This window comes from Nannospalax galili, unplaced genomic scaffold (assembly GCF_000622305.1).
Source record: "Nannospalax galili isolate Female #2095 unplaced genomic scaffold, S.galili_v1.0 scaffold113, whole genome shotgun sequence".
Lineage (NCBI taxonomy): Eukaryota > Metazoa > Chordata > Mammalia > Rodentia > Spalacidae > Nannospalax > Nannospalax galili.
In genome coordinates, this window is record NW_008335444.1 from 4,019,950 (window position 1) to 4,031,754 (window position 11,805).

The 11,805-nt window shown below is 46.1% G+C and overlaps 1 protein-coding gene across 3 annotated transcripts in view; it reads left to right on the top strand.

Moving 5' to 3' along the window:
- Positions 1-9,704: 9,704 nt before the first annotated feature.
- The window catches only part of Inava (innate immunity activator), a 22,488-nt gene continuing 20,387 nt past the window's right edge, over positions 9,705-11,805 (top strand). The window contains exon 1 of one of the 3 annotated variants that reach the window (XM_029562156.1): positions 9,705-9,835. Coding sequence is in view for 1 of the 3 variants with exons in the window: in XM_008830274.3 (XP_008828496.1) it covers positions 9,948-10,150 (203 nt within the window). In the remaining 2 variants the exon portion in view is untranslated. Of the gene's footprint in view, positions 10,151-11,805 lie in introns of all 3 variants that reach the window. The other 2 variants (XM_008830274.3, XM_029562158.1) reach the window with 2 other exon arrangements.

Genomic DNA, 11,805 nt, shown 5'->3' on the forward strand with positions numbered 1-11,805 from the left:
TTTTTTTTTTTTTTCATGTGTTGGCGCTGAACCCCGTGGTTTTTGGAGGCTAACAAAGATCATTTATCCTCGTGTAAATCTTCATACTTTTTTTTTTTTTTTTAAAGACAAAGTCTGGAACTCAGGCTGGCCTTAAACACACAGAGATCTGCCTGCCTCTGCCTCCTGAGTGCTGGGATTAAAGGTATGTACCACCACACCTGACTCCAGTCCTCTTTTAGTTTTTTATTTTCAGATAGTCTCACTAGATTGCCCAGGATGCCCCTGAATTAACACTGTAGCCCAAGGCAAGCCTTGATTTGTGAGCTTCCTACTTCAGCCTCCCAAATAGCTGGGATTAGGCCTGTACTATCAGGCCTAGCAAGATTTTCTTACATTACAGGCTGAATTTAAAAGACAAATCAGTAAAAAAGGGATTGATCACTTCATATGAAGTTCATTCCTTTTAACAGTAAGAAGTAATGAATAGTAATAGAAAATCATCTTTTGCAGTCCGAGGAGCAGGATCAGAGCACTCAGCACCCCCCATGACGTACTCTTGCTCAAAATGACAAACCTGAATGTCTGCAAACACTGGTGAGAACTTACAGGAAATATGAGCTTAGAGAAAGTTAAATGACACAAGCAGGTAAGATATAGAATTTAGGACATTTCATAGGCCCAATGGACTTGATATCCTCAAGTCACTATTGTGACTACTATCATGGTAACTTTTTTGTTCATGAGGGATCAAACCCATAGCCTTGTGTGTGTTAGCAAACGCTCAAGTCACTCACATTTTTAAAAAACATGCCAGGGACCATCCAGGATTATAAGAGTTAGGTGCCAAGTTAAGTTAACCTTACTTAGACAAAGCTAGTATGGAGGTTGGCAAGATGGCTCAGCAGATAAAGGCATTAGTTGCCAAACCTGATGGCCTGAGTTGGATCCTTGGGACCCACATGATGAAAGGAGAGAACCAACTCCTGCAAGTTGTCTTCTGGTTTCCACACATGCCAATGGCATGTGCACCCCCCCATACACAATAAATAAATAAATAAATAAATAAATAAATAAATAAATAAATAAATAATAAATAAATAAATAAATGTAATAAAAAGAAGATAGTAGGGGCAGAGTGAGTTCAGGGCAAGCCTGGGAAATTTAGGGAAACTCTGTTTCAAAATAAAAGCTGAAACAAAAGAAAGACAAATAATGGGGATATTTGGAGAACCTTGAATATGAAATGATATCAAGATGTTATTCTGGGGACTGGGGAGATGGCTCAGCGGTTAAGAGCACTGACTGTTCTTGCAGAGGACTTGGGTTCAATTCCCAGCTTCCACATGGTAGCTAACAACCATCTGTAACTCCAGTTCCAGGGGATCTGATGCCCTCTTCTGATCTCCACAGGCACTGCACACATATGCAGGCAATATACTCATACACATAAATAAAAATAATAAAACAGCCGGGCGTGGTGGTGCATGCCTTTAATCCCAGCACTTGGGAGGCAGAGGCAGGTGGAGCTCTGTGAGTTCAAGGCCAGCCTGGTAAGTTCCAGGACAGCTGGGGCTACAGGGAGGCCCTGTCTCAAAAAGACAAAAAATAAGAATAAAATAAATAATAATAATAAAACAAAATTTAATTTTTTTTCAAAAATTAAAAAAAAAGAAGTTATTCTGGGGCTGGGATGTAGCTCAGTGATAAAGCATTTCTTTAACCTATACAGGGCCATGAGTTCAACACCTTGCGCTGCGAGAAAAAAATTATTCTGGTAATAGTCATACAGTCTCATAAGTAAAATCTCTTCTAATTTTCAGAGATACTTTAGAAGTGATATGTCATTATTTCTGGAATTTATTTAAGATATTTCATCAAAAGAAAATGTAAACAAGGAAATATAGGAACCTGTTAATAATTATTAAGCCTAAAGCTGGGGATACAGCTCAGTTGGTAGAGTGCTTGCCCAGCATGCTGGGTTTGATCCCCAGCAAACTAGGCATAGTGGCTTATGCCTATAATCACAGCACTGGGGAGGTGGTGGCAGGAAGATCAGAAGTAAAGGTCATCTTTAGCTACATAGTAAGTTCAAGGCCAGCCTGGGCTATGTGAAGCCTTGTCTCAAAAAAATTGCTACGTCTAGGTAATGGGCAAAGGGAAGTTCATTGGACAGAATGACCTCCCATTCTCCACCAGCAGCTTCCTCCTAGAATACTTCAGTGCATGTGTTTATGAACAAATAAACACAAATGCATTGACCCAAGTGAGCTTTCACAGAGGAATGGAAATGGGTTGGGGTCAGAGCTTGGAGGGGGACGAAGGAGGAAGTCACACATGACCCGTTTCCATTGAAGTAGACAACTATCATCTGACCTCCGTGAAAACCCTCCTTCTTCTAAACACACTTATTTCTCATGCTGTTGATATCTTAAGAGAAGCCAAAGATGTAAGGCACTAATTTTCTGTTTGACCCAGCCACACCCTAGCTCAGGCCCAACACAGGAGGAGGCCATTCTTTTGAAGTATTTAGTTGCTAAGCCACAGGAAGTAGAACTTGGTCACTGGCAACAGGTTTTGATCTTCAAAAATACAACTATGCAGAAATCTGTTTTTCCTGGGGGTTAGACGTGAGGAAGATGAAAATGCCTTTTTTTTTTTTTTAAGACTAAAAATGTGAGAAAAACCTCTTTTTAAAAATCACTACCAGCCAGGCATGGTGGAACATGCTTTTCATCCCAGTACTCGGGAGGCAGAGACAGGCAGATGGAGGCCAGCTTAGTGTACATAACGGGTTCCAGGCCAGCTGGGGCTATAGAGAGACCCTGTCTCAAAAAAACTAAAAAAATAAGATGAAATAAAAATAAAAATCACTACTATTTATTGGATGCTTACAACGGACAAAGCACAATGCTAAGAAGGGCTTTATTTTCATGGGCTCATCGTCCTAGCCATGGGGAGTTCCAACATACCTACTTTCCAAAGGAAGAGGCTGAGACTCTCTGACTCTTGGACATAATTTTTGGTAGTGTTGGAGACCAAACTCAGAGTCTTATGCAGGTTAGGCAGGTACTCTACCACTGAACTACCCACCTAGCACCAAACACATATTTTTAATGTCTCTCCTAAATTATATACTTGAGCCACTTAAAATCTTAAAGGGTCAGATGATGACAGCACCAAGTGGATCTGGCACTGTCTTAGAGGCCATGTCCAGCCCCAGACCTTTGTAAAATTCAACTGTTACAACAAGTAATGGTAAATAAAAATTATAGAAGGCTATTGTCTGGGTTGAGCTCCTACACTGGGTGAGCAGACCTGCCCAAATGGAGTCACTCACTAAAGTTCAGCAGCATGAAACCAAAACTGAATTGTTCATGTGGCTTGAGACATCAGGAAGTAGAGACAGGAACTAAATCCCCAACAGGGCAGTTTTCTCTGGCAAGAAAAGGAAATTCCATAGGATTGCCCCTTGCAGAATATCTGATGCCAAGCAGGCACTTTCAGCCCCTTTCTGTGAATTTCAGCCTCTCTGTGACCTCCCTCTTCTGCTCAGCTTACCAGCGGTCCTTATTAGATTTTTAGAGGAGAGTCTTCCTATTCATGAGCAAAGAAACACACACACACACACACACAGAGAAAGAGAGAGAGAGAGAGAGAGAGAGAGAGAGAGAGAGAGAGAGAGAGAGAGGAGAGAGGAGACAGAGAGGAGACATAACTAATTATTTAAAAAATACAAAAGGAATCATATTAGTCTAACAACCTAATGACAAATTATACAAATAGTATCTACATGAGTCCATGTATATAGCTAAAGGCTAAATAACAAGAAACAGTACCAGACAGGAGAAACCTTCCATGAGTTGTTGGCCACACAGAGAAAGAGAGAGAGAGAGAGAGAGAGAGAGAGAGAGAGAGAGAGAGAGAGAGAGAGAGAGCAGGAGCTGGTCTTCGGCCTGCAGCTCTGGCTGAACCTTAGCTCCTAGATCTGTCCCCTGGCCAGATGGATGGAGTCTCTAGGCTGTAACTGACTTTGGGCAAGATGGCATGGGGCATAGCATCCTCAGAGCCCTAGTGTCTGTCTGGATATAGTCCTAGGATAACATCTATCTCCCCACTACCATATTTAGTTTTAATCTTTGTTCTTAACATAATTTACTCTTTCCTTAAAATTTCAAATCATCTTTGGGTCTCCAGGAACAAAAAACGGCAGAATCCATAGGGAGTGGTGACAGGTGGTTCCACAAGAGGATGCAAGGTGGGGTCTTAGGCTCATAGGGAAAGAGGGGTCAAGTTTTGCTCTCCTGAGAGAAGTGGTTCAAGTCTTTACCAGCAGGAACACAGGTAGCGAGAAGGAAGTGTCCCAGGCTGAAATAGACCCTCACTAAGCTCCTTATCACTTCTACCCTCAGGGTTGTTCTAGACACACAAAAGATCATTGATCCAGACCAAACGCCACAGGATTAGTGGCAATTGTCACCCCAGGTGGTCTCATCCAGAAGAACAAGCTATACCTGGTGCTTGCTTAAATAGGGACTGAAGGAAGCATGTCAGGGAGTAGTGACGCTCCCATCACCCTAAGGACACCTGCCTGTGGCCTCTTAAGTCTCACAGAAGCGCAGAGGACCAGGAGAGAAGCTGGAGAAGAAGGGAGAGAAGGACCCAGACAAGGTGAAGGAAAAATGCCTAAGAAGAGGTGGGGACATGGGGGAGGTTGATAACCTTCTGAAGCAGATTTGGAAATATCTAGAAACCAGCCCAGAACTGATGGCCAGAGGGTGCTGGTGTGTCCTAGGGGAGTGACCCATTTCATGAAAGTCTAGGTATGAACGAGGGGATGCCCCTGCCCCGTCCTCTAAGCAGCTTTCCAGACTCAATGTCCTGGGCCCCAGCTTTGGTTTTCTTTCCTTGTGGCAGCCAGGTAAGGACCTCAGCTTGGCCACTAAGTCACTTCTAGGCATTTCATGGAGTTACTCACCCACCTGTAGCCCAGCTTGGACATGGACGTTCTAGTCAGAGATGTACAAGCCTTTAGGCTGTGCCCCTTCTGCATCTAGCTGCAGGATGTGGTCAGGAGAGGAAGCATGCCTTGCCCCAATCATTCTGGGGTTTCCAGAGAGCTCCTTGCCAAGACATTGACAGAACACCGTCTGGGTGGGTAAGCATAGCTGCCCTCTTCCCATCTGGCCTTTAGAGCCAAGAAGAGATGATGTGGAATGAACCCCCTCCTCCATCAAGGCTGGAGGATGGAAAAGGAGGGCTAGGACAGAGCCAGGCAGGGAAAGGAGGGTCTGTTGAGCTCCTTGGTCCTGTATGAAGGAGGCCCATGTACTACAGACAAACCCAGCTCTGGCTTTCAGAGGGCTACAAGACCTCACTCTGTGCTTTCTTCCCTGTGGGCAGGAAGTTAAAGTTTCTTCGCTGTCCTTCTAGAAAACCCATCTAATGGAGGAGTACCCTTATCCCTTCAGTCAAAATAGGAAGGAGAGAAAACAGATGGAGCTCAGCTGACTGTCTCAGACTGCACCTCCTTCCTTAAGCCCATAGTTATGCCAGTGTCATCCAGTCAGGGCTTGGATTTCTGCTTCCAAAACTCCTGCTTCTCCAGCCCAGCTTCTTTCCAGGCTTGAGACTCCTGCACAGGCCCCAGATTCTAGGCTCTCAAGGCCTCTGAGGAGAGATGGAACAGCAATACAACTCCAGCCTAAAAGATGTACATTTTGTTCAACTGCTTTGAGTTTTTAGCAAAATGATAAAACATATCCAAACCATTTTTTTTTCATGAAAATCTGTGTTTTGAGCTTTAAAAAAAATTTTTTTTTTAATAGAGCATTTTCTTGTGGTAACATTTGCAGTAACTGCCCTCTTAAGATGACCTGCATTTTCTAATTTACCATATCATATGCCTCCCTACCCCTATGCTATTTGGGCCCATTCCTTCTCTACCTCCCCACTTAAACCAAAACTAAGTTTGAGTTGCAGAGCTTGTAAACACAATAAAATGATGCTTGAGTATCCGAATTCTTACACCTGACATATTTTACTTTTTACTTTACCTAGCATGATGGCTTGGGTAAGAAATGTACCCCATATGCTCCAGGAGTTTGGACACTTGGCCCCAGTTGGTGGTGCTGTTTGCAGAGGTTTAAGAGGCACAGCCTTGATGGAGAAAGCATATCACTGGGGGTGGGTTTTGAGAGGTCACAGCCCCGGCCTACTTTGAGCTCTGCTTCCTGCCTGTGCTTGACGATGTGAGCTTTTGGTTTTCTGCTCCAACTGCCTCTGCCACCATGACTCCCCACTATGATGGACTCTTCTCCCTCTGGAGCCCTAAGTCAAATAAATTCTTCTTTCTGTAAGTTATCTTGGTCATGGCATTTTATCACAACAACAGAAAATTTACTAATATACCTAGTCAGTCCCTTTGGTATTTGAATTTTTCAACAAGTATAGGGCTATAGAAATAATAGGGCTATGGAAACAACCAGAAAGATCTATTTTCAAGGGGCTGGAGAGATGGCTCAGCAGTTAAGAGCACTGGCTGCTCTTGCAGAAGACCTGGGTTGGTTCCCAGCACCCACATGGCAGCTAACAACCACTTGTAACTCCTGTTCCAGAGAATCTGACACCCTCTTCTGGACTCTACAGCCATTGCATGACATGGGTGTACTTACATACATGGAAGCAACACACTCATAAACATAAAATAAATAAATAATAAATAAGTAATTTTTACATAGCATCTTCAAGTGCTAAACCAACTTATTGACAAGTTGTGTGCCTCTGGGCCTCAGTTTCCTCATCTGCAGGCGATGATAACAGTAGTGCTACAAATGTCACTCTGTAAACTCAGGCTTGCAAATACTATTGTGGTGGTTAATCTTGATTGTCATGTTGATAGGGTTTTAAATTGTCATGGAAAAAAACTCCAGGCTAGTCTGTGGGGCATTTTCTACATTATGTTAATTGAGGTAGGAAGCCCCATCCTAGTGTTGGTGGCACTATTCCATGGGGGTCTTAGACTGCATAAAATGGAGAAAGAAAGCTGTGCACCAGCATTACTCTTTGCTTTGGCACTATGGATGCAATGTGAATAACTACCTCAAGTTCCTGCCACCACATCTTCCCCTCCATGGTGTACTGTATTGTCTTGAACTGTGAGCCAAAATAAACCCTTTCTTCCTCAAGTTGCATTTGCCGGGTATTTTGTCTCAGCAATGGGAAGAAAACAATTGTCTTAGTTCACTTTTGGCTGTTATAAACAAATACCTGAGACTGGGTAATTAGAAAGAACAGAGTTATCTGGGGCATGGCAGCTTTAATACCAGCCCTTTAGAGGCAGAGGCAGAGGCAGGGGAATCTCTGTGAATTTAAGGTCAGTTTGGGCTACATAGTGAGTTCCAGGCTAGCTGGTTACAGGGAGACCCTGTCTCAAAAAGACAAGAAAAAAGACAAAAAAAAAAAAAAAAAAAAAAGAGGTGTTTAGTTGTTTTTTTTCAGCTCTGGAGGCTGGGAATTCCAAGAGCAACGTGCTGGTATCTGACAAGGGTCTTCTTCCTTTGCCATAGCATTACTCCATGAGATGGAGCAGCAGCCTAGCTAGGGTCTCTTCCTCCTCCAAAACCACCAATGCCATCATTACCTCATCACATTCTAATTACCTCCCAAGACTCCACCTCCCAATCCATAAATTTATGAATTAGGGGATTAACTTTGCAACGCATAAAATGGAGAAGAGCCTTCAACCTTGGGGGAAAAGATTCAAACTTACAGAATCTACTAATTGCTTTGATTTTGATGTGGGCTTCAATCTTCTAGGGTGGCAAAAAACCCAACATTTTCTTATGCAGAATCCTGAAAGCTAAAAGGAGCCCAGGAAGTAGGTTAGGAGCCCACATCTTAGTTGCTCCAGCCTGTTGGGGTCTCTTAGATTTAGAAGATATCAGAATCTATAGAATTAGGAAATCTGGGGTTCAAGGTTACAGCTCCCATCCCTGCTAAGGTTCTGTCACTTCCTGAAGGTTCTGCCTGAGGTCTTGTGACCGCCTCTCCAATTCTACTAGTTCTGTTTCCCCAGAGAATTGTGACTAGTACAAGTAGCTCATAAACTCATTAGAAAAAAAACACCAGGAAGCTGGAAAGATAGCTTAGAGGTGACAACTCTTGCAGAGCACCTGGGTTGTAGTCCCAGCACCCACATGGTGACTAACAACACTCTATAACCCCAGTTCCAGGGGATCGGATGACCTCTTCTGACCTCCATGGACATTACACGACACTGGTGCACTTACATACGCACAGGCAATACACTCATACCACTGAGCCATCTCTCCAACCCTGCTCTCCAACACCTGTTCTAAATAAACACAGATCTGACTACAGATAGTAGAGTGGAGCCTGAGCATAAAGGCAGAAACAGGTCCCCCTAGGGGGTCCTCAGTCTCTGTAAAAGAATTTAAGAATGGGCATAAATGGAAGCTTTATTATAATTTATTGAAAAATCCTCAGGGCAGGCAAGTAGCAAATCTCAGCAGCTGCCTTGAAGAGGGGAATGGAGGGGAGAAGGAAAAAAGCCATGAAGCCATGGTGGTTTAGAGCATGCGTGGAGGTCAGACAGCTATGTGGCAGACATGACAGGTAGGAAAAGGGAGTTGTAGAGGAAAAGGTAAAGAAACCAACCCCAAACGTTGGGGCGGCCCAAAGTGTTAGGGAAAGCATGGTTATAAAGGAGGTATAAAGAAGGAAAAGAGAGAATTCAGAAAAGCGGACAGGTCTTAGGGAGAGTCACATGTTTGCCACCCAAAACCACAAGAACTGCACTAAGGGGCAGGGATTCCAGGCAGGAAAAGTTCACCATCTCATTAACGCACTAGGTTCCCCACCATCTCTTTGGCATAACTTAGGGTGGTTCACCCTCCTAGCAGCTGTCCAGTGACCAGGTAATCTGGCAACACTGGAAAGTTGGGTCTTCATCCAAGTCACATTCTGTTCCAGCCAGCCTTCTCCCAGGGGCTTTTTGTTGCTGTAAAAGAACCACTGGGCAACGACAGAGAGCTGCCCTTCTCTCTGATGGGTCCCTGCCTCTTCCGCCTATCCTTCCTCCATGTTGGGTCCCCTTTCTACTTCCTCATCCCATACCCAAAATTTCCTGTGCACCTGCTGTGCGCCTGTGCTAAGAAGCTCTTGTACATTCTGTGGATCCAGAGCCCCGATTAGCACACATTCCCCTGATCAGGCTTTGGGGACCCTCAGCCTGCGTCCGTCTCCACTATCCTCCCTTTGGCTCCTAATTCAAGGTTATCCTTACTTCACATAGACTGAAGGAAGCACCTTAGGAAGGTGCTTGACCTCAGAACCGCCTTGCTGGGCACTGGTAGGTGCTCCAGAAAAGTTAACAGGATCAAAGAAGAGAGGGAAGCGCAAGTGAAGGAATTAAAGGACGGATGCCTGGTTTCGCGGTCTCGCAGCAGGAGGCGCTTGCCCAGGAGTACGCGCCTTCATTCTCTCCAGCCCGAGTTCGGCCAGTTCCCTCCAGCAGGACGCGACTTGGGCAGGAGGAAGGCAATCTCAACCGACCACGAGCTGCAGCTCGGCTGAGTCACGGGAAGGGACCGGCGGGGAGGGGGAGGGGCCCTGGATGCCGGTCTGCTTTCATTCTTCCACCCTGGAGTCTCCGGAATGAAAACTGTCCCCAGCCGGGCCAGAGCGCGCAGAAGAAAGGCGGCCTTCGGACCGCGAGCAGAGCCTCCTCCTGCCCGGGCTGCAAAAACCCGCAGCTCCGGGGGTGTCCCGCCAAGTGGCCGTGCGAACACGCGAGGAAGGGGACAGCCTCGACCCTCGCCCGGCTGCACCAGCGGTATCTACCTTCGGGCTGGTACTTTCCCACCCCAACGTGACGCTCGCCCCGCCTCTAGGATCAGAATCTCAAAGCCTTTCTACATCTTCCCCCCTTTCTGCTGGGCTTTGGTATGCCCCAGGGGACAGATGTCTTGGGATCTTTAACATTTGGGATGCTGCAAATGCTGAAGTTAAATGAAATACCTCCGGGGAGGGGAGGCCCCGGGGAACCTCGGGGAGAGGGAAGATGGGCTGGACCAACAGGTCCTGAAGCTGCTTGGCGGGCGCGGGGGGCGCGGGAGCAGGAGCGGGGCGCCAGAGCTCGGTGGGACAGGTAAGGAGGAAACTTAGAGAACCCGGCGCGGGTGAACTGCCGGGATCAAGCCCCGGAACCCCGTTCTTCATGCTTAGCGGAGGGAGTTTTGCAGGGAAATGGGCAATTTTACCAAGGGGGCGAGAATTCCGAATTCCTACTCAAAAGCCGTTTCCAAGTGTTCAACCATTGTCCTTCGACCTTCCTCAGGCCTGTGGCTCTCCTGGCCAGGTTCCGGCAAGCCAGAAAGCAGGCAAACAAAAGGAGCGGAGTCTCCGGTCGGCCTGGAAGGGGAGGGCGCTGTGGGGGAGGGGCTGGGGGTACAGGACAAAGGGTCTTTTTACAGAAAGCCTAGAGGTCTGGTTTCAGGGTGCATCCCGGGCTAGCCCGAGTTTTCCTGTCTCGGTCCACTCACCCTGGCTTAGTTGGGGTGAACACCTTTTCTAGCGGACAGAGAGTAGTGGAGGAAGAGAGCAGTTTAGGTATGGTCTCCCATCCCTCCTTGTTTGGAGGGTCCCCGACTGCTTCCCGTCCTTTTCCTACAGTTTAGCTCCCGCCGCTGGTCATTGATTTGTTAATTCATTGAGTAAAGTTGGAATGTCGGTAGTTTGCTGGGTACTCCTGGGGACGTGGAGATGGTAGGATGGTAGGACGAAGGACTTGGTGTAGGGAACTTTGGATCCTAGCATATTAGAAGGAACTTTGGAAGGAAATGGAGGCTGGTTGGCTACAGGTTCGTGGAGTTACTTAGGAAATAAAAGCCCTGAAGAGGCGGTTTTCCCAGGGAGAGCTGTCATCCACCCAGTTAGGATTCCAGTACAGTAATGCTATGCAAGGAAACCTGGCTTCCTCACCCACTGGTCTTGGGGATGGTGCCCTGGGATCAGAAGTGTCAGCTTCCTGCTTCCTAGACCTGGGTTGGTGCTGAGTTCCAAGTTCCAAGTTGCCCTCTGGATTGCCCACTGCTTCCTTGGCTCCCTTACCCCTTCTTGGCAGGATGGTGGATTTGTCAGCCACATTCCAAACCTTAGATTTTGCTGGATTGGGAAATGCTGGAGCAGCAAGATATCTTTAAAAATTAAGGATTAATGCAAGCAGGTTGATTGCATTTCCATTATCACACCAGGGCCTGCTGCTGACAGTGATTGAAGCCAATACTACAGCCCTGGGTTTTTGCAAAAAGAAAAGGCTTGATTGCACAGCTGAACTTCAGGAGCCAGGGAAAGAAAAACTTAGATCTGCCTCCCTGATCAGTTGGTAGTGGGGCATGTATAGGAGGGGCGAGGGAGCTGCTCCTTGATTGCCTGGCTTGCCTCTTCACAGGTTTCAAATTTCTTGGGTGGGGATGAGGTTCTGCCTGAAGGTTTTGAGTTTATGATATCACTGACCTGACTACCTGGCGGCTTCTGCTCAAGTCCATTCTTGAAAAGCTGGTTCCAAGCAGTAAGAATCATTAGTGAAAGGCCTGGAAGCTTTTCCTGGAACACAGCATAAGGAATTTATGTCCTGGTGTGTACAGGCCTTAACCCGATTGTGATTTTCTTCCCTAAACTCAGAAAGGCCAGGATTTTTAATCAGGTTCATGGGCAGGGCACCAAGGCACCTGTGGACAGAATTCAGAGTTTGAAAACGTAGGGGAATGGGAGAAAAACATCTTTTTTTTTTTTTTTTTTTTT